Source organism: Rattus norvegicus, chromosome X, assembly GCF_021556685.1.
Source record: "Rattus norvegicus strain SHRSP/BbbUtx chromosome X, alternate assembly SHRSP_T2T, whole genome shotgun sequence".
Lineage (NCBI taxonomy): Eukaryota > Metazoa > Chordata > Mammalia > Rodentia > Muridae > Rattus > Rattus norvegicus.
Window position 1 is genome coordinate 74,535,717 of NC_141554.1, and position 25,625 is coordinate 74,561,341.

Consider the following 25,625-nt stretch of genomic DNA (forward strand, 5'->3'; position numbering starts at 1 on the left):
TTCTGGGATTATAGACATAAGCAACTCCAGCTCAATAAAGGGCTATTGAAAAATATTTTTTCTGATGTATCTGAAAATGTATGACAAAAGGACCAACTTTCTGATATTCATTGGACAAGGTCAGAGTAATCTTCAAGGATCCACAGTTAGTCTTCTTTTTCTTGTCTTCCACTCTACAAAGCCAGCTCTCCCTCCCCCAGAGAAAACAAAGAACAATTTTAACTCTTTATTTGAAACAATTCCAGAGACAAGTTAGTTGTGACAACAGTTTCTCACTACAACACAAGGGTAGGCATGGCTCACTGAAGGAACAGGCCAGGCACCTCAGTACAATATATACATTTTAACAGTGGCTAAACTGATGACAGTTATAAAAACACCAAAAAGAAGGCTAGGGAACAGCAAAGCCAACAGGGAAAGAACTGGGTGCTCCCTCTGCCAGACACTAACTTTTCTGGGCCCACAAAGGTAAGATGGGGAAGAGAAGACGTAGGCAGTAGGACAGGACCCTGGCCCACAGCTCCTCACCTATCTTTTGACCACAAACCCCATCCTGGATGGCCTAGGACCCATAGGGTGGGCCTGGCTCTGATGATAGGGGTAGAACATCGGGGAACCCAGCCCCAATCCAAGTGAGAAGGTCATTTTTGCCTTGGGAGCTCTGTTCATAGAACTAAAGGGAGGCAGTTACAGAGGGGCTAAGCATGTTGACACCATGGTTCATGCCATCCTAAGATGGCTGAGAGGGACAAACACATAAACCAAGGGGACAGGAATCATCTGCACAATTGGAGTCTGCTCCCCATACTGAGTCATTCTCTGCCTTTGGGGAAAAGAAAGCATTTGGAACTCTTGAGAAACTGTAGCACCAACAAGTGGTGCTCCAACGGTCGGGTAAGGGACATGGTAGTGAAGAGTGCCAACAATCACTTCTTTTAGGAGGGATCAGAGTGTCTGAGCTCTGTGCTTTAGGTAAATGGTCCCTCACTTTCAGACCTCTCAGACCTTTCACATGGTACAGGGGAAGAGGAGAGAGAGAGGATACAGGGCAGAGAAGGCAGCTGGGTTCTTCCCTAGGTCAGACCTAGTAGCACAAGGCTTCACCTAGATAGATGCAGTCAGGAAACCCAAAGCCAACAGGATCACCAGAGCTATCATCACTCCATCAGAGTCAGGCCCCAGCAGAAAGGGTTTACATAAACAAAACAGGCTACCTGGTTCACGTCCATCACTGGGGGACTAGCCCCTGAGTACACTGGGGCCCCATGATTATCAAGTGGTATGAAAGAAGGTTAAAGGCAGGGGTTCCTGGGAAAGGCAGGGAATGAGAGAAAAGAAGGAGCCAGTCAAGGCCCTTCAGAATGGATAGCATTGGTTCCTGGGCCAGTTACCCCACAGGACAGACACGGATGTGATAGATGGATACAAGGTACCACGTGGGTTCAGTCTAGGTCTTCTTCCCCAGGACGACCAAGTTCCTCATAAATCTCCCGCACAGCCAGAATGCGATTGAGCATGCTCTCCAACATGCTTCGGTCCATGGGAATCACAGAGTACCAGAGAGGTGACTCAGCAATGCAGGAGCGCTCGGGTTGCAAATAGAACACGTCGTTTCGAGTCCGGAGGCTTTCAGGACTAGAACAGTGGGGATGGAGATGGGAAGACAGACATCAGTAGTAGCAAGGCAAAGCGGGCCTCTTCAGTCTCCATGGGAAGTCACTCTTATACAGTCACCAACTCACCATTTTGAGAGATAGAACTCATAGAACTTGACGGGGCAGCGGAGGGGATTCATGCGATTCTCACGCTGCTCTAAGATAGTTTCATCTTCTCTCTTTCGTTTCCCAGGACCTGTGTCTATAGTGGGGAGAAATGACCCAGACTCAGTAGAACATGGGCCCAAGGAGCCACCACCCAGAGCACGATCAAGGACACTGAGATAAGGCCGCAGAATCACCAAAAACAGCTCCATAAAGAAATAAAAGGAGAGTAACGAAGGGCTGGGGGTGTAGCTAGGTGGAAGAGAGGTTGCCTGGCATAGACAAGGCTCTGGGTTCTGCTTCCATTGTTACAAAAGAAACAACAAAGGGAGAGAGGGAGGGAGGGAGGGAGGGAGGGAGGGAGGGAGGGAGGGAGAGCAGAAGAATGTGTTAGCCTTTCCATACTAACCCAACATCCTATTTGTGTATTCCGCTGCAGCCCTCCCCAGTTCTTCCTGCTAAAGTGTTTACACTCATTCCCAAGGTGATATTTTAAAGAGGTGATCTCAGAAGGCAGACAAAATAATTGGTAAAACAGATTGTTAGAAGGTTGGGCTTGCCGTCTAGGTCAGATTAAAAATGATGGCCACTACCTTTGTACATCAGGTTAGACAGAGGCCCACAGAAGGGACCATAGAGAATGGAAACCAAAATGTAGTTTCTTTTTCTTCCTCTGTACAGTTTTTATTTGATTGTTATCTTTGTGTGCATGTGTGAGTTTGTGTTTGTGTTGTACGTGTGCACATGTGGAAGCCAGAGGTCGACATTTGGTGCCTTCTTCTATCCGCTCTACATTATGCTGAGACAGTCTGTCCCTGAGCCTGGAGCTCACCTAGCTGGTGATGGTGATGAGCTCTAGGGAAGCTGCCCATCTCCACCCTGCCTGCTCTAGCTCTAGGTTATAGACATAGGCCACCATGCCCAGGTTCACTTGACTGCTAGGGATCCAAACTCAGGTGCTCATGGCTCTATGGCTTGGATGTGTTTTACAGACAGAGCCATGTTTCCAGTCCTTGATATGTAGGGTTTGAATCATAAAAAGGTTTTGATTCACTCTCAACTCTCCCTGTTGGTCAGACACAACTAATGGCTTACTACCTGCTCACCCCCATTCTCTCAAAAGAAGGCAAGCAAATAAATTGTCTAGAAATGAGGAAGGTGAGAAACAGGCAGTTAGTTGCCCTCGTATTATGAGACAGCCAGCCACTGTGTATCAGAAGGCCTGTTTTTCATCTTTTCTGCAAACACAGAGGGAAGCTAATGACAAAGCAGAGGTATGGTGGGGATGCCATGAAAAAGAACATAAAGTACAAAAAGTCAAGGAAGGGGATAGCCTCATACCTCGCCCTTTCCTCTGTCGGACTGGGGCATAGTAGCGGATGCTCACCACCTTTGTGGTGCCCCGAGGCGTGGTACACTTGCGAGACTGTCGCACCACATTAGTGAAAGAGAGCTGCATGTGTTCCTCAGCTGTCTGCAGTCCAAAAAACTTAGTGTTGAAGAACATGAGGGTGTTGAGAAGGACAAAGGGAGAATAAACCCCCAGTTGCTTGCACTCCCAGAGGTGTTCTTCCTCCACACGGGAGAATACAGTATCTGTGATGGACAAAAAGAAAAAACAACGGGGGTCGGCTTCCCAAAGCCACCTGAGTTCCTAACATGCATACACTTAACTGGGCTTCTTACTGCATATAAATCCTGGCACCTGACCTACACAGTAGGACTGGGAAATTAGGGGCTGGGAGAGTTGACACAGGGTTTTTCTGTGTGACTTGTCTGTCCCGGAACTGAGCATTTTAATATACTCTTCACCTGCATGCAACACTTTTCTGACCACCTCTAAGTTATATGCAGGTAGACACTAAGCTTAGAATTCCTACATCTTGCTTTCTTTTTTATCAACGTATCACCGAAACTTGGACTATTTCTGGTCCCAGAGATAAATCTAAAGATCTGAGTCTTTTTTCTCTTTTTCTTTTTAAGAAAAGTTTTCCTCTATGTAGCTCAGGCTAGCCTTGAACTTGACATCTTGTCTTAGTCTCCTGAGTAGCCTGAACTATAGCCACAAATTATTGCTCCTGGATGAGACTGAAGCCTTGACCCTTTCATCTTCCTTTTTTTAAGTGTTCCTATTAAAAAAAACAAAAAAGAAAAACAAAATAGGGCTTCCCTATGTATTCCTGACTGGTCTTGAACCACTATGTAGACTAGGCTAGCCTCAAAACTCAAGAGATCCCACCTGCCTCTGCCTCTCAAGTGCTGGGATTAAATGCACATACCACCAAGTTCAACTCATGTTCTTTTCTTAAAAAAAACAAAACAAAACAAACAAACAAACAAAAAAGACAGTATCTTAGTATATAGTCCAGGCTGGCCCAGAACTCACAATTCTGCCTCAGCCCCCCCTGGTGCTGGGATTCTAGGTATGCATCACCACATGTGGTTCTCTTTCTCATGCTCAAGGGCACAGATTCTGGCTCCATTAGCCGGAAACCCTGAGGCATCCAGGACATACTCCTACCCTTGAACCCTTAGTGAAGAGTAACAGGCCGGCCAGTACAGGACTCTTGCAGTGGTATGTTGGAAGAAGGAAAGAGGGGAAGGGATTGCTAAGTTCTGTCCCTTACTGTTGGGGAGGAGTGTGGGCTGCCAGGTACTCAGAGACTTGTTGAGTTCTTGAACGAAAGTCAAGTAGTAAAGGTCCGTGAAAATGTTCACCATTCGGTTATTTTCCAGCAAATACTAAAGAAAGAAAAACAGACATACATAAAGTAGGCTACAGGTCCTAGACTCCAGGACCTAGAGGAAAGAGCATATGATGAAGCTGCAGTCGCGGTCCTTGATAATTAAAAGGGGATGGGAGTCAATTGCTTGAGTAGATAACCCGGAGTGTTATGTGTTCCTGCATTGCTGATGTACGGAGGCTTTGCTGAAAGAGGCAGAGGCTTGGAGATGGTCCTCATAAGCTCAGACACCCATATCAAGTCATACCTGCTAAGCTCTCCTAGGCAGAACTAAACACTACCTAACTGCTCAAGGAACTCAGCCCCCACATCCTTCCTCAAAACACAATTCAAGGTGACCTGGAGGATCCAAATAGCAGTCAACACTGAGGCTTGAACAAGAGTCCTTGAATGAAGAAGCTCTGATTTTAGGAGGTCATTGATGTCTATTTGTCATAGGAAATTTAAGCAAGCTGCCTATTCAGGGTCAGAGACAAGTGACAAGGAGGGATGGGTTAGAAACAGTTCCAGTAGAATTCTGTATACTGTGTGGGAGGTGAGAGAAAACCCAGTGGTGTGCGAGAGTTACCTGCTGAATACCAAGACACAGGTAGTAGATACTGTCAGGTTCATATCGTTCACCATTGGGTCGAGTAATTTCTCTCACAAACTGGGCCAGACCATAGTTGAGCTCAGCAGCTGAACAGGCGAGAATATCCTCCTTGATACGCATGGGTTTGGCTGTAGTGACATGTGGTAGAGGGCAGGGTTAAGAAAACGTCATTTGGAGAATTTCACTTAGCTCTACCAACAGCCCTTCACTCATAACTAGCTCCTGAAAAACAATTACAAGGTGTCCTCAGCCTTGGACTGTTAGCTGTCTTTACTGGATGGGGAAGCCATAGGTGATCATACCCTTACCACTCCAGGTATCTTCAGCTGATCCTAGCTATAGACCCTTCTCTTTCCCTCCCATGTACTTACGGCCAAAGCGTAGCTCATCACCTTTGCTGGTCTCTCCATTGGCATATTTTGACTGTACCCAGCATTTCCAAGCATTGACACCATATGAATAGTTGAGACCAGTACAACTAGGCTGGCTGCTCAGAGAGTCTCTGGAACAGCTTTCAGAAAGCATCAGCCTCTTTTGACCCTGGAAAGGAAGTCAAAGGGAGAAAGGTAGCAAAGCAAGGCCAGGGCAGCAAAGAAGCTAGTCAGGACAGCGCTCACCATCAGAAATGGGAGCACTGGGATAAGACCACGGAAAGCTTCCATGGCAGAGTCCCAGAATTACTTTGATGATCTTGTTTACTGAGAGAAAAGCAAACTGTGAGAGCTAGGTCTCAGTATTTCTAGCGTTGGAGAAAGGAGGCCAGGGAAGGTCACATTAAGCTTTCTTGCACGGCTCTGAGAGTAGCCCTACCCCTTTTGCTGTCCGGTTTCTTTTTGTGGATATAGTAACCCCAGTTCTCACCTTCCTCATGGCTCTAGGAAGGTCCTGTTCAGTAGATACATCCTCAGGCCCTACAAGGCCACAATCAAAGAGGAAGTCTACACTTGGGTTAATGTCCAAAGGATCTAATAGAAGGGGCAGAAAGAAGAAATTAACTTCTTTAGGTCTCAACTCTGAAGTCCTCTTTTCCCATCTTTACTACTTGCTCATTCAACTCAAGAGGAATCACTTGCTTGGCCTCACTGAACTCATCAGCAACCAGTAAAGGGGTAGGAAAGGGAGTCAGAGACACCAGACACAAGCTACAGACGGTAGCACAGGACTTTCTAGGCCACAGAAGGAGTTCAAAGCCAACCTGGACAACTCAGACCATCTCTCAAAATAAAAAGCAAAAAATAAGACTGGGATGTAGTGCAGTAGTAGAGCTTACCTAACATACACAGGACCCTACTTTTAATTCCTACAAACCCAAGCAATATGAATATATTTAACATGACTGAACTGGATACATAAAAATGGTGACAGACGATGGGGACAAGGGAGATGGCTCAGTCAATAAAGTGCTGGCCACACCAGCATGAAGAACTGAGTTTGATGCCCTAGCACACAGGACAAGTCAGGCATGGTAGCATGCACTTGTAATTCCAGCACTGGACAGACAAGAACAAGGACCCCTGGGGCTTGCTGATCAGCCAGTCTAGCTTAATTGGCAAGTTCCAGGGCAGTGAAGGAGACCGAGTGTCAAGAAAGGGGTGGACAGGGCTGGAGAGATGGTTCAGTGGTTAAGAGCACTGACTGCTCTTCCAGAGGTCCTGAGTTCAAATCCCAGCAACCACATGGTGGCTCACAACCACCTGTAGTCAGATCCAATGCCTTCTTCTGAAGAGAGCGACAGTGTACTCACATATATAAAATAAATAAATCTTTTTTAAAAAAAAAAGAGAAAAAAAGAAAGGGGTGGGCAGTACATGAAGAATGGCACCCAAGGTTTTCCTCTGGCCTCAACATGGATCTGTATATACACATGAACATCCACACATACCCATCTGCACCCACATTCACACACAACTGAAAATAAAATACAAAGACTAGAGGGTGTAGCTTAGTAGACATAAAGCCCTAGGTTCCAGTACCATATAAAGTAGGAGGCAGGAGCAGGGTTATCCTCAGCTACAGAGTAAGTTTGAGGATAGCCTGAGCTGTATGAGACTCTGCCTCAAAAATTTTTAAACAAAACAAGAACAACCTGTCTTAATGAGTAAGGTTTAGAGTCATACTCAGGGTCACAAGAAACACTCCTTTCCTAATAACACAAGTGCTACCATAGTCTGTGGGGATGCCTTAACTCCTACTTACTCTTGGGAAAATCAGCTTCCAAGTCTTGCCCAGGCTCATCTAAGACATTAGCCATCTTAACAGCCATGGCTAGGACATCATCCCGGGCTGTCCCAAACAGGTCACAGTCTTCCAGAAGTCCCTCTGCACTCTGGTTGCTCACAAGATCTGGGAGGCAGAGAAGTCAGCTCAGTCCCTGCAGCTCTTGTCCAATCCCCACACAGGCTTTCAGGGGCTGATCCCAGCCACTCCCACCTAGCCCCAAGACCACACCCCCACCCTCCTAGACAGAGAGCCTGGAAGCACTGGTTCTGCCATCACCACATACCGCAAAGATCAGAGGAGGCCTTGTCTAACTCTTCCGCCTCTGCAATCATTTCTGCCATGGCCAGGATGTCAGCCTCCAAGGGGTTGGATGGGATCTTCACCTTCAGCTCCTCAATGGTCTCCACGATCTTCTCTGTGCTCTCCAAGGTAGTGGGCAGGAACATGGGCACAGGCACCTGGAAGCACAAATCCCAACTAAATACCAAAAATCATACCAGTGGATAAGGGTACCAGCTAATGAGAAAGCAAGAGGGTGGGCCTCAAACCTAGAAGGTAAGGGAGGACTGGTCAGGAAGAGCAAAGACAATTACCGGGATAGGCATTGAGAAAGGCACCGGGACTTTCTGGCAGTATAGATGCATAGGCACTGGCACAAATATGGGCACTGGGATGGGCAGCACAATCACTTGTGGCTTCCACTCTTCTGCAGACAAGAAAAATCTTGTTAGCACCCTTGCTAGATGAAGGACATCTGACCTAGGACCTGATGCTCATTTGTTATTCCTAAAAGCTCTCCACATGTGTTCAGTACCCCAAAACTGCCCCTTCAACAGACCTAGAGAGAGATGCCTAAGGAATGCCCTGATCCACTTCCTGGATGTAAGGCTGGAGGCTTAGGACGTAGGAATACAGTCTGTGGAAAAAGGTATCATGGCGCTCACCTGTCTGACTTCCTTTGGACTTCATTTCCACCTTGCAGGAGACTCCCCGGTTCTGCATCAGTGGCTTACACATGGCAGCTTTGTTTTTTCGGGGTGTTGCTGGGGGTGGTGGGGGTGGAGGAGTGGGCACACTTGAAATAACTCGCTTCACAGGGATCTATAGGATCAAAGGAGTGTTAGTTCTGTCAATTACAGTCCCCTCCTCTGACATAACCCTCCCTTTTGGCTTTTGTCCTGACCTTGCCCAAATTCTCATTCTCCTCTGGGGTCCTCACTGTGTTGTTGTTTTCCACTTTGGTTTGAGAGGGTGTCTGGGGCTTTGACTCAGAAGACTGACCTGTAGAAACAAATAAATGCTTTTGCTAGAGGAACTGTTTGTCCCACCATTTTTTTTTCTAGGAGAGTTTTATGAAAGAGCACACTAAAGGGAAATAGGAAGTCAGATTTTTCTTCCTTCCTACTCTAGGTCTAGGCTACTCTGGGCCCCAGAAACAATAGCCAAGAAGATTCTGTGCTCCTGGATACCAAAACAAATGAAACACTACATTTAGAAAGCAATGCTACCACCTCCTGCCCCTCACTTTATACCTTCTATTTAGACAGCCTTCAGGAGTTAAGTACACTTACAATGACTGAAGCACAAAGCTAACATTTGAGAAATGGTTTCTGTGTCACTAAAGTGTGTGCTGATACTTCCCTTTCTCTGAAAACTAACCACATCCATACAAGTCCCATCCTATCTGGGTCCACCTTAAACTATATATCCTTACAGAGAACCAGTAGACTCTCACTCCAAGAAGATTTAAACAAGAATACGTGGAAGAATCTAAAAGATAAAAGAAGCATAATACCAGGCACTCTGGCCAGGATAATTAATTGCAAACTGAGGAGGAAGGGGCTTGATCCAAAATTAGAAGAGCCCAGGCCGGTTCTAGTCATGTGACACTGTCCCAGACTCACTGTTCAGGAGGCTTTCTGGCCCACTCTGGGTATCCAAGTTGGGTTGGTTCTGCTGACTGTAGAAGCGCAGCAGACACTGTTGGTTGCAGAAATGACGGATTTGCCCGCGCCAGTGGATGGTTTCCAGCAGCTTTCCCTGGCGCTTACAGGCATGGCACCGGGCAGCCTAAGGGCATGGACAGAATGGTCAGACCTGCCTTTTGAAAATGTGCTGGGCCCTTCCTCGAGGATAAGCCACGGTTTCTCTCTTTGGAGACTCAACCAGTTTAGAGATTGGAGAGGTCTGCTCCCCTCCCTGGAGGGCTGGTGCTGATGTGAGTACATCAGTTCATACCCCTGCCGTCTTCTGTCTGACATGTTGACTCTCCTTACCTTGCAGTACCATAACAGGTACTTGGTCTTACAGTCCTCGCTGCAAAAGTCCCAGGTGCTTCCATCCAGTTGCTCAGTGACTCCACGCTGACAGGTTTGGGAGCAGTAAGTACAAGTGATACAGCACAAGCCCAGCTTCTTAGTAAAATCTTGCTTGTATAGCAGCACACAGCCTAGAAAGGAGAGAACAGGAAAGAGTGCCTGGAGACGGAGTTACGCACAGGTGTTCAACTCAGTCTTTCCAAAAGGCTACTTCTGAAACCTCCTCAGAACAGCCCTGCACCTAAAGCCTTAGCATAAGTGGGGTAGAGCATCCTGGCAGGGCTTACAGCTTACACCCTGCTTTCTAAGCCTTGCTCTTCCCTTCTCCATCCTCCCAGGTCATAGGAGACAGGGCCTTGGTTGCTAGCTCACTCCCTTACCTTCACTGCAGAAGCTTTTCTCTACCCCACTGAATCGGAGTTTCTCATGCAGGAGCTTTTCCTGCCGGCAGTGCTCACACTGGGATACCACACCCCGAAGCCGCTTGAAGTCCTCACAGCAATCACGGCAGCAGAACTGGAAGACCTGGTCCTGAGGTGGAAACACAGGGCAGGGAGGGCAGAGCTATGACATCTGCGCCTGACAGGCACAACTTGAGAAGACTTCTTCAAACATGTGGCAAGATGTAGGTGGGGGGGTATCTTACCTGCCACTCCAAGACCTCAGGCTTGCCACTGAAGAGGCTATGGCAGTAGTGACAGCTCAGGTGAATGCCCCCCTCAGGGCTAGTATGCTGGAGGGAAGGAAGACAGATAAGGGGGCAAGGTGTGTGCAGTGCTGAGGATGGGGAGGTCAGGCTCACTCTTTGCTCTACCCAGGTCTACCTATCCCAGCTCTCCTACCCTTTCCCTGTTGCCACTCCCTTTATCCCTGGTCCAGGGTCTGGAGTACCTGGAACTTGGTCCAGCAGCTGGGGCTGCAGAACTGGTAGACTGTGCGATCAACTTTGTTGTAGTAACAAGGGTCAGAGAGGCTGCGGCGGCAGAAGCTGCAGGGTCGGGGAGGGCCTGGGGCATAGAAAGAAAGAGAGAAAGAAAGAGAAAGAAGAAGAGAGAGCACATAGAAGGTGTAAGGTAGGGAAGAGATGGAATAGAAAGTCCATGGGAAGATGTGGCTGGGGCCGAGGTTGGGCAGCAGAAATTACTCTACAAGAGGGGAATATGGGAAGTAGAAGGAAGGCCAGCAGGGATCTCAGAGAAGAGGGCTTTGCACCTACCAGTGAGCCCTGCCTGCTTCACTTTGTAAGAAGTGGTACAGCACAGGGAACAGAACAAGCTGGTCTTGCCATTACGATCCACATGTGATAGCATCTCAAAGTTCTTACACAGGGTCTTGCACCAGACACATGGGTACACACGTGTGTTTTTCTGTGAGGATGGGGAAGGAGAGGCTGAGGCTGGATTTGTCCCTTCACTTTTATTTTTAAAATTTTTTAAACATGAAATATTTCAGGCATACAAAAAAGTATAATGATGATATAACAAAGACCTGTGTGTCCACCAGCCAGCTTCAAAAATAAAACATAACAGATACAATTGAAACCCCCTTTATTTGTTTTATTTTTCCCAGCCCTCGACCCTTCAGGCACCTTTATTTATCACCCAAGAACCACACCCCCTTCCATAGCCCTCTAATGCACTACTCCCTCGGCCCCACCTTCTTGTATGCCCCCAAGCACGTTGTGTTGCAAAACCGCTTTTGTTGACCATCATGGAACAGGAGCTCTGGGCCAAGGCCCCCAGGCCTGGCATAGATGTAAGCCCCACACTGGTCACAACAGTTGGTTTTCAGTCCCTTGTTGGCTCGGAATTTGGAGAAGCAAGAATCACTGCAGAGTCGGTGCACCACGCTGCCATTGCTGACCTCATGTAGGACCTGCCACACATACATATGCACACCCTGAGCTGAGGCCAGGCCACCACCGCCCACCCCAATCAATGCAAGGACAGGACTCCCACCTCACCCTAGACCTTTACAGCAGACAATGGGCCTAGGACCCCCCAACCTGTGCTTCAGGCTGTAGACTTGATGGCGAGCTCCTGGGAGGTAAGAAAGTCAACTGCATACATCCTGGGAGAAGCTCTATCCTTGAATTTGCTCCCTCCTATTAGCTACCTTTTCCACCCAAATCCCTTTCTCCCAGGGTTCTGCCCCTGCAGCTGGAGAAGCAGAGGGGCGGGTGTGAGCCAGCAGGCCTGTGGTGAGTACCCTCACCTCTCCAGTCTTCTGGCATATGCTGCAGCGAGTGGCATCTGCAGGGTCCCCAGACTGGGGGATTGGACGCTGCTGCTGGGCCTCATAGAGAGACAGACAGACAGATGTGCAGAACTCTTGGAAGGAGCTTCCTGAACCAGTCTGTACCACAACTGAATCCTTGGTGTTCCAGATCTCCCTGGAGGTGGGAACAGGTTTGAGTAATGCAGGACTACCCTCTCATTCCAGCAGTAACCCCTGCACTCCCTAGGGTTCCTACCGATGACCATAGAGTCAAATATTCTAACCACTTCCCTAAAATTAACCCTATCATCTCCATCCTGCTTGGTTTTGCCAACATAATCTCTCTCACCCATAACTCCCTCCCCTAGTCCCTGCTCCCGCCCACCCTAAGATCTGAACGCACTTCTTGCAGAAGGTACAGGTCTTTCTGCCCAAGGGCTTCTTGGAGAAAGTAGTGAGACAAGATGAAGAACAGAAGAGCTGAGGCAACCCCTTGCGCTGATAGGCCGTCTGCCCCTTCTGCAGTGGTGTCCGGCAATGTGCACAAGACATCTTGGTGCCCATTGAAGAGCGCCCAGCCCTTTGTGCCATACTTGAGCGCAGGGACATGCGAGGAGAGCGCCGGGGCCGGAATGGCACAAAGTCCTCATCATTGGGGTCATCTACCATGGCATCAGAATCCTCATCTGACACTGGAACTGTGGGAGTAGGCGGGGCAGTGAGAAAAGACCACCAGAACAGATCTCCAGCCATTTGATGATCAGATCAATAGTAAGTTCAATACTGATCCTGGGATCTCTGGTACTCCTCTTGTTCTGACCCTTCTACTTCCTCTCCCATTACACTGGATCTTAAGCCACTCATGGTTATTATACAATATTCAGGAGAGGAAGGGGGGGGTCTAAGAGAGAAGACTGGGGAGAGGGACAGTATAGTTGAAACTTACTATTCTTACTGTTCTTGTTTTCAGTTTCCCCCCCGACTACCTCTTGGTTCCCATGCCAACCCACAGTACAGACAGGCACTTCTCTTTCTGCAGAGAGGAACTGCAGGAGCCAGAAGACCCATGCCCTGTCAGAATCCCACCTTTAGCTCTTCTCTGCACCCAGAATTCCCAGGTCCCACTTTCTCAAATCCTACTTACTGCTCTCAGTGGAGTCCACAACCTCGGGTTTTGGAGGTTCTGCTCTTCTAACGCGCTCGCTTCTCTTCTGTACCTTGGAAAGAGGGGCAGGGGCAAAGCTGACACTAGTGGCAGGCTAACTGGAGTACAAGGTTTGGGGGAGGGAACAGGAGATGGAAGGTGAGGTGAGAGACTTGGGACCCCTGGCCCATCCCTAAAGAGAAGTGGGAAATGGGAGCTGGACTTCATTCTAGAAATCAGGAGACACAAGAGTTCCTCCCTTCTCTGACTCTCCTGACAGCACCCCGCCCCCCCAACATCTGGGAAGGGAAATGAAGGTTCTGTCCTTCTTAGAGCTATAGGGGGAACTAGACTCTTTTCAATCCCCTCCCCCCTCACCCTCTCAGGCGGCTTCTCAATCTCCTTCCCAGTCAGGCCATCTCCTGCAAAGGAAGCAAGAAGGCAGCCTAAATCTTGAGCCTGCCCAGGTCCAACCCCCACCTCCATTTCTGGGGAAGAATTTACTCAAAACTGAACTGGAAACTCGAGTGCCTGTGGCTTCTAACCCTTTCAGGGCTACCTCAGACTTGGTATTACGGGGGAAATGGGGAGGCTGTGTGTGCAGCTATTCTCCAGTCATTTCTGTCCCACTGTGCATGAAGAATTGAGATTTTACCAATCAAAACAAATGTAACCATTTAAAGGGAGCAAGAAGGGGGGGGGAACCCATCAATGTATGGGTATGTTCCTCTGGACTTTGGTGATATATGTCAGTTTATATATTTGAAGACCCTTGTTACAGGCTAGAGGAAGGATACCACTAGGTAGATTAAGGGAGAAACTAGAGCTTCAGGTCTAGATTGCCCCTCCCCTACCAGAGACACAATCCTGGATCCTCCTCTCTACCACTACCCTGAAATCGGTATGCTGTTAGGGGCTTCAGAGAGGAGTTACCATTCATCAATCCCAGAAACTCCACTCCCATTTAGAACCAAACAGCTGGAAAAATCGTCGAGCCTAGGAGCCTGCTATTTTCCTTCAATTTCTGAAGGAGGGACCCTGGCACTGAAGCCCACTGGGCTATGAGAAAGGGAACCCCTGCCATCAAATCCATTCCCTCATACTACCCCATTCATCCTGCACAGCCCCTCCACTCCTCCCAGCCATTTTCCATAATCTTCACCACACCCCACTCCTCCTTCCAAAAACCCAACTCCTTCACCACACATAGCACTGCTCTGATCTTTCCACCCTCCTGCCCCCTCCTCCTCCACTTCTCAAAGCACATAGCCAGCCCTCCTTACCACCACCCTTTCTCTCCCCAGCCCCCTCCAAATGATTAGGCAACCTACCTGGCAAAGAAGGATGTGCAGCAGGGTTAGATACCCCAGGTTTGGTCTGAGAACTGTTGATTCCATCCCCCAGAGTCTCTCCCACTGAAGGGCTAGGGGGTGCATTTGGGCTCTGTGGCTGCCCTTGGGTATGCTCCTCCTCCTGCCCAGGGGAGCCCCTTCTACTTGTAGCTAAGGGGGATATCTCCTCCTCTTCAATATGAGGAGACTCCAGGATTATTGGAGAATCTGGAGCCAAAGGTTCTAGTAGCCCTTCAGGTGAAGGGGGGCTGGCCCCAGCCCCTGGATCAGGTGGCATCACCTCAGGGGTCTGGCACCCTGGTCCAGGCTCTAGGGTCTGCTCCCCCGAATCCCATGCAAGGGTCCCCTCAGAACCATGGTCCACCTCTGGGGGAGAAGGGGCTTTATAGAGTAGCCCCCCCAGCCCCAGTAGCTCAGTGGCTCCATCCAGGACTACTCCAGGGTCCTTCTCCAGGCCAGAAGGGGTATCAAGCAGGTCCAGGGCTCCAGAGGATGGAGACGGACCTGGGGGGGCCCATCCTCGAGTTGGGGCAGTCTGAGATTCCAGCAGATCCTCTCCAAATTCCATGTCTACTGGAAGGTCTCCAGCAAGGGGCTTCTCTGGCAGGGTCAATGGGTCAAATGGGCTGGGGAAATCACTGGGGTCCATGGCTGGGTATGGGCTGCAGATCGGAAGAGGGGGCAGTAGAGGTGGTCTTAGCCTGAATTTCTTATGTAGGCTGTGGGACACACCCCGTCATCCACTTGGATTTCTCATTAGCAGCCGCCCCCCACAGCCGATAGGCATTTCCACAGGCTTCAGTCTCAATGTCCACTCCCCCCCCAATACAGCGCCCTCTGTGGGGAGTGGCGTTCCCTGCCCTGGCCCGGTGCCCACACTCGCCAGGCAGTTGGTCTCTAACCCGCCCGACACCCCCCATCGAGACTCGTAGCTCCTTCCTCCCTACCTCTCACACACCCCCCACCTTAGACTGAACGCCCCCTCAGATTTTCCTGTGGCTGCCGCAGCCAGAAGCCTTTCCCGCTCCAGCGACCTCAGCCCCTGGTCCCTTTTCACTCTCCAAAAGCCCCTCAGGTCTCCAGTCTCTACCCATCCTGTCCAGTGCCCCCCGCCCCTCCCCGCGGAGCCCCGTCCTCTCTCAGCCCTTCCCCGCCCCCACAAACTGCTCTCCCTAACCATTTCCCCCCGCTCGGTTACCTTTCAGTGTGAACCACTTCCTCAGCCCCGTCCCCCTTTCCTATTGCACCCCTAGTCCTTCCCTTCTCCTGTTGCCCACCCCCCACCTCAGGCATTTACAGGAAGACATTTTGGAGCTACGATTCCTCCTCAAACCCCCCTCCCGGCTACTGCGAGATCCCGCCTGCAGGTTCGGTTCGGCTTGAACAGACCCGACCCCTACCTGAGGCAGGGTTAGAGTAACCGCTACAAGCCTAGAACTGCAGACAGCAACGGCCCCGCGCTCCTTCTCCACCTCCCTCCCTAGCAGCCGGGACAGGGGTCGCGGCCCCTTTAAATGGCAGCGCCGCTTGCAGCGCTGAGCGCTCTGCACCAGGCAGGCGGGCGGTGCCAGCAACCAATCCCATTGGCTGGCTGGAGGAGGGGGCTCGCGAGACAGCGCCGGCCCCCGGCGCGAGACTCCCAGCCCAGTGGCCGCCTGGAAATTGTGGAGTGGAGTGCCGTCACTGGGGATGGAGCTTGAGCCCCCGCCCGGGGCCCCGTTAGTTGAGGAAAAGATAGCCTCTGGAGCTTTGGAGCCCGCCCCCGGGGAAGGCGGCGCCCCCTTTCTACCGAAGGGCCTAGTACACTGAATACACAAAAAAATAAAGAAAAAACCCAGATCTACGCACCTGCTTTCCTTACCTGGCTCAAGAGTCTGGCCCTGTCACACCCGTGCCCGCCCTATCTCCAGAGCCCACTGTAACCGTGATCCCCTCCTCTCATTCAAATGGTTCCCGGTCCCCTCCCCCTCCCCGTGTCTCTCCGCTTCCCACTCGTGTCCCCCCCCCCGCGTCCCCCCTCAGCACTCCCTACCTACGCCATGCAGCAGACGCTTGCCAAGATTACCCTCCCCCATCCCCACCTCTCCGGGGCCCGCCCCCCGGGCGACTGTTGGGGTAGTGAGTGACAGAGGAGAATGGGGGAGGCAAAGACCCAACCCTCAAGTGCCCCTCCTCCCCTTGTCTGCAACCTCAGCCCCCCTCCAACCTGTCTAAGAGTCGTAGTTATGGGGTGTCTTAAGCTTGCTCTCCAACCACCCTTGCCAGTTAAATCGTTCTGGCTTAGTGACAACGCCTATGCAGTAACGGTTACTGCCTGATGACCCCCCCCCAAAAAAAAGCAGGTTCTGCAAGGCTACACCCCCCTCTCCCTCCATGGCCTTCGGTTAAGTTCTGGGATCATTTCACTGAATCTTCCTGTAGGAGCTTGAATTTTCTCTTGAATAGTTTTCCTCACCAGAAGCCCCCCACCCACCCACTCACCCACCCACTTGACGTGCACACGCGCGCGCGCGCGCGCGTACACACACACACACACTCACACACTCACACACTGTCCTTCCCTCTACCCTCTTTTTCTGTTCTTGTCTGTCTTTCCCTCACAGTCTATGCATCTCTGCCTCCTGAGAGCACTCAGCCTCCAGGAATCTTACTTGATGGTGGGCGTGGCTATGATTAAGGATTGAGAAGTAGGGTAGGGGTAGGGGTCACTAACATTAGGTCTACTGACTTAAAAGAATAGGTGCCAGTGTTCATTTTCAGGCCTCACGATAGAACACTTCCCAATCCCTCTCTCCACATTCCCAGGACAGTTCCTACGGGCTGCACAACACTTACCAACTTAGATACTAGAAACTCAGGCAAGAAGTGTCCAGTGTTGTCTTTTGCTCCTCCAGCCTGCTTCTGACCTTTCTTCTCCCCCATAGAAAGCCTGCCCAAACCTTGTCCTTGGGAATTTTACCCATTTTTTTCACAGAAGCCTTGTTTTTCCTTCTGCCTCCCTCCTCAGCCTTGAGGTTGTCTTTGCTGTCTCTTACAGCAGAGATAAATGTAATTTTTTTTTCCAGTGTAGGTTGCCTAAAGCCCGTTTTCTGTATCTTAATCAGTATGCTCTATAGCAGTCTCCCACTTTCTGCTTCTTTCTCTTTGTACTGTGTCTTTGTAGTTTTCTGTTTGTTCCTTCTCATTTGAGCCTTCCAGTTCCTTTATGTGCCTGGACTCTCGGCTCTTCTGCCGGAATGTCTCATTCGGTGGCAGATCACTAATTTTCAAATGGAGCAAAGACCATCTAAATGGGAGGGGTAACTTCTGCTCTGGCATTTCTGGTCTGGAATTTCAGCACTTAAAGAAGGCTGCATCAGGAAGATTATGACCAGGAGACTAGCCTGGGCCTCATAGTAGAACACCTATCTCAAAAACAAAAACTGGGTGTGGTGGTGAGCGGGGAAACTGAGATGAGAGGATTCCTTGTAGTTTGGAGACAGCCTGGAATACATAGCAAGACCCTGCTTCAAAAGAACAAAAGCAAACTAAAACAAAACTTTGTCACACTAAACAACTGGGGGCAGTGAGAGGCTCAGCAGGGAAAGGCATTTGCTGACCAGTCTAAGGACCCAGATAATAGGTGAGAACCTAGGTCTGCAAGTTGTCCTCTGACCAGCACACCTGTGATGTAGCATGCATGCATACACAGGCACACAACATAATAAATGCATTTTTTAAAACGAACGACAAGGAAGACAGGATTTTACAGTAATAACATCACTCTGCATGATATTATAATGGTAGATACAGGCCAGTATACATTATTAAATTATAATGTATAAAATATTAAGAGTAAGCACTAATGCAAACCAAGGACTTTCGTTAGTAATGATGCATCTGTGCCCACTCATGGATTGAAACAAATGTACCTATCTTGTCCTGGATGCTGATAATTGGCAAGGTCGTGAGTGTGTGGGGACACAGATAGACAGGAAAGCTCCAGCTACATAATTATACTATAAAACTAAGGTTCTATTCCTGCTTCCCCAACACTTTCCCCAAATCTTTGACTGGTTGGTTTTGGGTGAGATTTTGTTTTTGTTTTTGTTTTGTTTTGTTGTTGTTGTTGTCTATTTGGTTTTTTTTTTTCTGTTTGGGGTAAGGATCTTAGTGTCCCAGTCTGGTACTTTTGAAGATGCTATAAAACTCAGGCTACAACCTTTGTAGCCAAGGGTGACTTCTAACTTTTGATCCTCTTGTTTCCACCTAGTATTACAGGTATATATCAGAATGCCTGTATTATGCCATGCTGGGGATCAATCCCAGAACTTTATGAATATCAGGTGAGTACTTGACCAACTTCACCAACTTCGTTACATACCTAGCCCAGAACATTATTTATTTCATTTTGGCAGTGTTGGGGCTTAAAACTGAGCTTACACATATTAAGTGCTATATAACGGAGCCACAGGCCCTCGGGTTGTTTTTTTCAGATTACAAAAGTACAAACATGTCAGTCACAGAAACACAGGTCTGTAAACTCAGTACTTAGGGGGCTGACAGGAGACTACTGAGTTCAAGGCCAGCCTAAACTACATATTAAGAGCATTTCTCAGCCAGACTTCTTAGCATAAATGATAAACTAGGCTACTCAGGAGATTGAAACGGAAGGATGGAATACTCAAAGCCTGTCTGGGCTACAGAGCTAAATTCAAGGCTTGCGGTATATGCTGTTAACCCCAGTGCGTAGGGTGGGAGGAGTAGATCTCTGTGAGTTCAAGGCCAGTCTAGTCTACACATTGAGTTCCAGATCAGCCTAGGATACATAGTGAGACCCTATCTCAAAGGGAGAAGGAACTGTTTCAAAATAGAACAACAAGAGGATTGGGGATAGAATTCAGTTTTAAAGCACTTGTCTTGCATTCCTGATAAGCTCTTGGATCAGTCTCCAGTGCCCCTGGGAGTGATGGTTCATGATGACATCATTAGAAGAAATAGGCAAATTCCTGAGTTCAAAACCAGCTTGGTCTAGAGGTAGTTCTATGACAGCCTGAGCTACATAGAGATACACTGTCTCAAAAGCAACAAAGCACCCACATAAACACACACACACACACACACACACACACACACACACACACACACACACACACGCATCCAGTCTTGCAAATAAATAAATACCATGTCTCATCTATTTGTCTTCCTGTCTGTCTGCCTATCTATTTATAAATGTTCACACATTCACTGTAAAGATTTTGGAAATCAGAGAAAGCCTTAAGAAAGCAAGAGAGCGGGGTTGGGGATTTAGCTCAGTGGTAGAGCGCTTGCCTAGGAAGCGCAAGGCCCTGGGTTTGGTCCCCAGCTCCAAAAAAAAAGAACCAAAAAAAAAAAAAAAAGAAAAAGAAAAAGAAAAAGAAAACAAGAGAGCTAGGCAGTGGTGGCATGTGCCTTTAATCCTGGCACTTGAGAGGCAGAGGCAGGAGATTCTCTGGGTTGGAGGACAATCTGGTCTACATAGTGAGTTCAGGAAAGCCAGGGCTACAGTACACACACACACACACACACACACACACACACACACACACACACACACACAAAATGGGCTGGAGAGATGGCTCAGCAGTTAAGAGCACTGACTGCACTGACTGCTCTTCCAGAGGTCCTGAGTTCAATTCCCAGCAACCACATGGTGGCTCACAACCATGTAATGGGATCTGATGTCCTCTTCTTGTGTGTTGGAAGACAGCAACAGTGTACTCACATATAATAAATAAATAAATCTTAAAAAACAAAAACAAAAGAAAGCAAGCAAGCTAGCCAGCAAGGTGGTTCAGCAGGTGAGTTTGATCCCTGGAACTCACGAGGTGGGAGGAGAGACCTGACTTCTGCATGTTGTCATCTGGCACTTGTGCATGCGCCACCTCCTCACCACACACAAATAAAATGTAAAAATTTCGGGGTTGGGGATTTGGCTCAGTGGTAGAGCCCTTGCCTAGGAAGTGCAAGGCCCTGGGTTCCGTCCCCAGCTCCGAAAAAAAGAACCAAAAAAAAAAAAAATGTAAAAATGTCTTAAATGCCATAATGCCCTACCAATTAAAAATAAACACTTCCCTTTTGTTGCATTTTGGCAATGGGTAGCAAATGTAGGGACCTTGCAATGATCTACCCTAGGCTCCTTTTTGTTGTTTTGTTTGAGACACCTCTCACTATGTAGCTCCGGTTAGCCTAGAACTTGCTATGCTGACTGGATTGGCCACAAACACACAGAGATCCTCCTGCCTCTGCCTCTCAAGTGCTGAGATTAAAGACTTGTACCACAATGGCCAGTGTATTTTTAATTAGATTTAATGGGGTGTGTGTGTGTGTGTGTGTGTGTGTGTGTGTGTGTGTGTGTGTGTTGAGCTAGGGTCTTGCTATGTAGCTCAGGCTGACCTCATACTCTTTTCCTTAATTAAGAGTTCTTGGAGCTGGGGAGATGGCTCAGTGGTTAAGAGCATGAACTGCTCTTCCAGAGGTCCTGAGTTCAAATCCCAGCATAACCACCTGTAATGGGATCTGATGTCCTCTTCTGGTGTATCTGAAGATGGCTACAGTGTACTTATACATAATAAATAAAATCTTAAAAAAAGTTCTTCATTTTATATTACATCAGTTGCCTGCATGTATATATGTGTGCTACCTTCGTGCAGTGCTTGAAGACACCAGAAGAGGACACAAGATACCCTTGGAACTAGAGGTATAGGTAACCGTGACCATAACATGGGTGCCGGGACTCAAATCCAGGTCCTCTTCAAGGGCAACAGGTGCTCTTAACCACTGAACTATGTCTCCAGTCCCAATACTAATTTGTGTGTGTGTGTGTGCGCGCGCGCATTCATATGCCACTGTGGCTAGAAGTCAACCTGGGGGGGGGTCTATTCTCATTTCATGTCGGTCTAGGGATCAAACTCAGATTAAAAGACTTGACAGCAGACATCTTTACTCACTAAGCTGCCTTGACAGCCATGGTCTCTTGGTCCTACTACCTTAAGCCTCTCTAGTGCTGGGATTACAGGACTGACAATGATAAAACACAGCAATATGTGGCTAAAATTAACCTAATTGAAATGAACTAGAAATTGGATGTAGTGGTGTAGGTCAAGCCAGGAGGATGAAGAAGTTGAAGCTGCACATGTGAGGTTGTGTCTCACCCCCACCCTTCCTAAAGGAAAGGAGCTCTAGTAGGTCTGTGTCTGTATGGCGAGATAGCTAAATGACTGAGGTTACAATGCCTATAGACTCAGGTATTCAGGAGATTGAGGCAAAAGGGGCTAGGGTTCAACATGTGCAATTCAACCTATCTTTTTATAAATAATTCTATGACTGGAGGATGACTCAGTGGTCTTGGTGGTGGAGAGAACTTCCTGACACCCAAACTGGGCAGCTTACAATTATATAACTACCTGTAACTCCATGTGGCACATCCCACACACAATACATACATTTCTAATACAGTTTTATATATATATATATATATATATATATATATATGTGTGTATGTATTTATGTCTATATGTGGGTGTGCACATGCCACAGTACATTTTTTTCACAGTACATTTTTTAAAGATTTATTTATTTATTATATATAAGTACACTGTAGCTGTGTTCAGACACACCAGAAGAGGGTATCAGATCCCATTACAGATGGTTGTGAGCCACCATGTGGTTGCTGGGATTTGAACTCAGGACCTCTTGGAAGAGCAGTTAGTGCTCTTAACCACTGAGCCGTCTCTCCAGCCCGCCACAGTGCATTTTAACATGTGGGTTTCAGGGATTAAACTCAAGTTGTCAGGACAGTGGCGAGTGCCTTTACATGCTAAGTTATCTTTTTTTTTTTTTTGGTTCTTTTTTTTTTTTTCCGGAGCTGGGGACTGAACCCAGGGCCTTGCGCTTCCTAGGCAAGCGCTCTACCACTGAGCTAAATCCCCAACCCCCATGCTAAGTTATCTTAAGTTCGCCTTGACTTTTTGTTTTCTTTCGTTGTTTTGAGACAGTCTCAATATGTAGCACTGGCTGGCCTGAAATTCACTATATAGACCAGGCTGGTCTAAAACTCACAGAGATCCTCCTGTCTCTGTTTCCTGGGTGAATGCTGAGATTAAAGACAGAAGCTACCAAGCCCAGCTTTAGAAGAACAAACCAATAGTTTCCTTATGTATCCTAATCTAGCCTCAAACTGAGGAGTCGTCTTCCTCGGTCTCCCAGCTTTGCTAGTTTGTTTTGAGATAGGGATTATCTGTATAACCCAGGCTGTCCTTGAACTCAGAGATCTGCCTACCTCTGCCTCCCAAGTGCTGGGATTAAAGGCATGTGCCATTGCTAAGGTATTTTTCAAAATTTTTATTTGGGGAATCCAGAAGTCCTAGCATCTCATTGGTTGGGGTTTGGAAGTGATGTCTCTTAAATTGGCCTGTTTTACTGAACACAACACACTTCCTTCAGATGCAAGTTACAAGCAGACTACATCTCAGCCTCATCAGGAAACTAGTAAGTTCCTCTGGGATCAAATGGGATTTTTTAAAGAACATAATAGATGGAGAGGAGAAACCCTATGGTGGCTATGAAGGCCCCGATGCCATGTATGTGGAATTATATCTTCTGATAGTCATGAATTTATTGTAAAAAAAGAACATGCATTAACATCAGGAACAATAAAGGCCCTGTTGAGTGGTCCAGGTCAGTTTGCAGAGAATGTAACCAATGAGGTCACTTTTAAAGAGATCCCTTTACATGTGCTATGGAAAGTGTGCATGTATTTTACCTACAATGTCTGCTATACTAGCAGCTCCATTGAAACTCCTGAATTCCCAATTGCACCTGAAATGATGATCATGAGCTTCCTAAGTTGTTAAATAAAACAAATTATAATAAACAAATAAAATATTTATTTTATTGGAGTGCGCGCGCGCGTGTGTGTGTGTGTGTGTGTGTGTGTGTGTGTGTGTGTGTACGTAAGCATGTACCTGAGATTGGTTTGTTTGTTTTTTAAGACCGTGGTTTCTCTGTACAGTTCTGACTGTCCTGGAACTTACTCTATAGACTAGGCTGGCCTCAAACTCAGAGACTATCTACCTCTGCCTCCCAAGTGTTGGGATTAAAGACTCACACCACAACTGGGCTATGTATGTTGTGGACCACAAGCCTGCAGGAGCCTGAGGAGGTCAAAAGAGGTGTTAGATACCCTGGAACTGTAGTTACAAATAGTTGTGAACTGCCACGTGTCTACTAGGAATGTAACCAGGTCCTCTGCAAAAGCATTGAGTGCTCTTAACTCCTAATCCATCTTTCCAGGCCCTGTGTTATTTTTTCCAAGAAAATCATGGCATACAAAAAGTCACAGCTGGTGCTTCAGGGATGGCTCAGAGAGGTTAGGAGCACTGGACCTGGCTTGGATTCCCAGACCTACATGGTGACTTACAACTATTTGTAACTCCAATTCTAGGGGATCAACTATTGTCATCTGCCCTCCTTTGGCACTACATGCACTTACATACATGCAGACAAAATACACACATAAGATAAAATAAATATTTTGTTGTTTATGTTTTTCATTTTATGTCCACGGCTGTTTTTGTGTCTGTGGACCACATGCATGTAGTACCCTCAAAAGCCAGAAGAGGGCGTCAGATCTCTTGGAAACTGGAGTCACAGTCAGACACCAATGTCCTCTGGAAGAACAGTCAGCACTCTTAACTGCTAAGCCAATTCTCCAGTCCCCATTAAATCTTTTTTGAAAACAGAAAAGGCCATGGTTTAGAAAGCATCCATCTTTTAAATCATACACATACACACACACACACACACACACACACACACACACGCGTCTGTTGATTTGTGATTTTGTTGTTGTTCTGTGTTGAGAGAGTCCTAGGTAATTGGATACCCTGCTACTCACTCTGTAGTCTAGGGTGGTCTCTCCTGGGCAATCCTCTTTTCTCAGCCTACTGAATGCAGAAATTAAAGGCTTAATCATTTCTGTTTGATGGAATGGTCATACATAGAAAACAGCTGTCATAACTGGGGGTAGGTATAGGAGATGAGTAGAAGGGCTGAAACTTCATTCTGTCGGCCATTGTTTGATTCCCCCGCACCTCCCCCCGTGAGTAGGAATTTATTTTCTTTTTCATAATAATGTGCTATTTATTATCTCAAAGAGTTTGGGAACCATTGGGATAAATATGCCCAATATAGTAACTAGTAGCTATATGTTGACATACACACACGTGCACACACACACACACACACACACACACACACACACTCACAGGGACACAGGGTGGGTTGGGCACCACAGACCTCCCCAACATTGTAATAGCTTATTAGACAGCACAGGTCTATGTTATTGTGTCCCCATATAAGGTATAGGTAGTGCCTATTGGGATAATCTGCCATCCAGAGTATGAATTAATTACTGAGGATTAACTACTGGTGCCTATCAATTGAACCTTGTAATCCTTGGTTAACCGCCTGGGAGAGCTAGGCATTATGGAACAACGAAGGTTATTATTACCTGATAGGCCTCCTATGGGATAAAGAGTAGGTTTGATGTGAAGACCTTCAACGTACTGGTTCCGGCAATCCCCGACCAACCTGTTGAGTCTCTCTGCGACGGAACCTTGGTATGTTTGGCCTATCAGGTGTTCTGGTTACCATGGAAATAGTGCTAGTCACAGTTCTGGGTAATCACTGAGATTAAAATGTCAAAATCGCTTGCCCTATTGCCTCTTTCTACAATCATGACCATTTCAGTTACACTTCTCAAACATATCCAGCACTGAGAAAGGAAACTAAAACTGTATAGGGTGTCAGGGTGGACGCTTTGAGGAAGTGTGAAGAAAGAAACATGGCGGGGCACTTTTTTTTTTTTTCAGTAGCAAACGGCTAGCTCTGCCACATAGAATACAATGACATTGTTACTCTTAATTTTGCACAGGCGCAGTGCATAAACTCTCAGCACACGCCAACGTGCACATTTTTCTCCCCTTTTCTCTCCACTCTTCCTCTCCGCACACGTTCTCTCCTTTCCTCCTCCCACCACTAGGTTTTCGGTCCTTCCGTAGGGCTGGGTTAGCCTCTCCTTCCGACCCCCTACCTTCCACTGCTGGCTCCCCCTCCCCCTTCCTTTTCCGTCTTGCGCTCAGCGCCTCTAGTGCATGCGCATAAGATACAAAGCCTCGCTCTTTGTCCCCCATCTGTCGTTCACACGAACCCAAGGCTTTGACAGTCGGTAGCCAATAGAAGCTAAGAAATGGCGGAC

At 47.8% G+C, this 25,625-nt stretch overlaps 1 protein-coding gene across 39 annotated transcripts; it reads right to left on the bottom strand.

Moving 5' to 3' along the window:
* Positions 1-213: 213 nt before the first annotated feature.
* Zmym3 (zinc finger MYM-type containing 3) lies at positions 214-25,138 on the bottom strand. Of its 39 annotated transcripts, none has more exons than XM_087599948.1 (25): positions 17,183-17,233; positions 14,327-15,009; positions 13,374-13,417; positions 12,996-13,062; positions 12,255-12,549; positions 11,849-12,026; positions 11,291-11,509; positions 10,851-11,001; positions 10,526-10,641; positions 10,281-10,367; positions 10,015-10,165; positions 9,593-9,765; positions 9,221-9,386; positions 8,500-8,597; positions 8,261-8,417; positions 7,910-8,022; positions 7,600-7,774; positions 7,293-7,439; positions 5,958-6,061; positions 5,468-5,636; positions 5,073-5,224; positions 4,388-4,502; positions 3,102-3,356; positions 1,743-1,857; positions 214-1,635 (listed from the first exon to the last, which is right to left on the bottom strand). In XM_087599948.1, the coding sequence occupies exons 2-25, from the start codon at positions 14,994-14,996 to the stop codon at positions 1,443-1,445; spliced, it is 4,110 nt and encodes a 1,369-aa protein (XP_087456074.1). In that variant the 5' UTR covers positions 14,997-15,009; positions 17,183-17,233; the 3' UTR covers positions 214-1,442. The 39 variants fall into 39 exon arrangements, with proteins under 39 accessions (XP_087456074.1, XP_087456069.1, XP_087456090.1 ...); XM_087599943.1 differs by having other exon boundaries at positions 12,996-13,068; positions 17,183-17,207; XM_087599964.1 differs by lacking the exon at positions 17,183-17,233 and adding an exon at positions 16,380-16,456 and having other exon boundaries at positions 5,489-5,636; positions 14,852-15,009.
* Between the last annotated feature and the right edge of the window lie 487 nt (positions 25,139-25,625).

Coding starts and splice junctions, on each gene's coding strand:
- Zmym3 (XM_087599943.1), bottom strand. CDS start 14,996: ATGGACCCCAGTGATTTCCCCAGCCCATTTGACCCATTGACCCTGCCA. Junction 11,002..11,290: donor GCTTGGGGGCATACAAGAAG/GTGGGGCCGAGG, acceptor CCATCCTCACAG/AAAAACACACGTGTGTACCC. Junction 10,642..10,850: donor GAAGCAGGCAGGGCTCACTG/GTAGGTGCAAAG, acceptor TCTATGCCCCAG/GCCCTCCCCGACCCTGCAGC.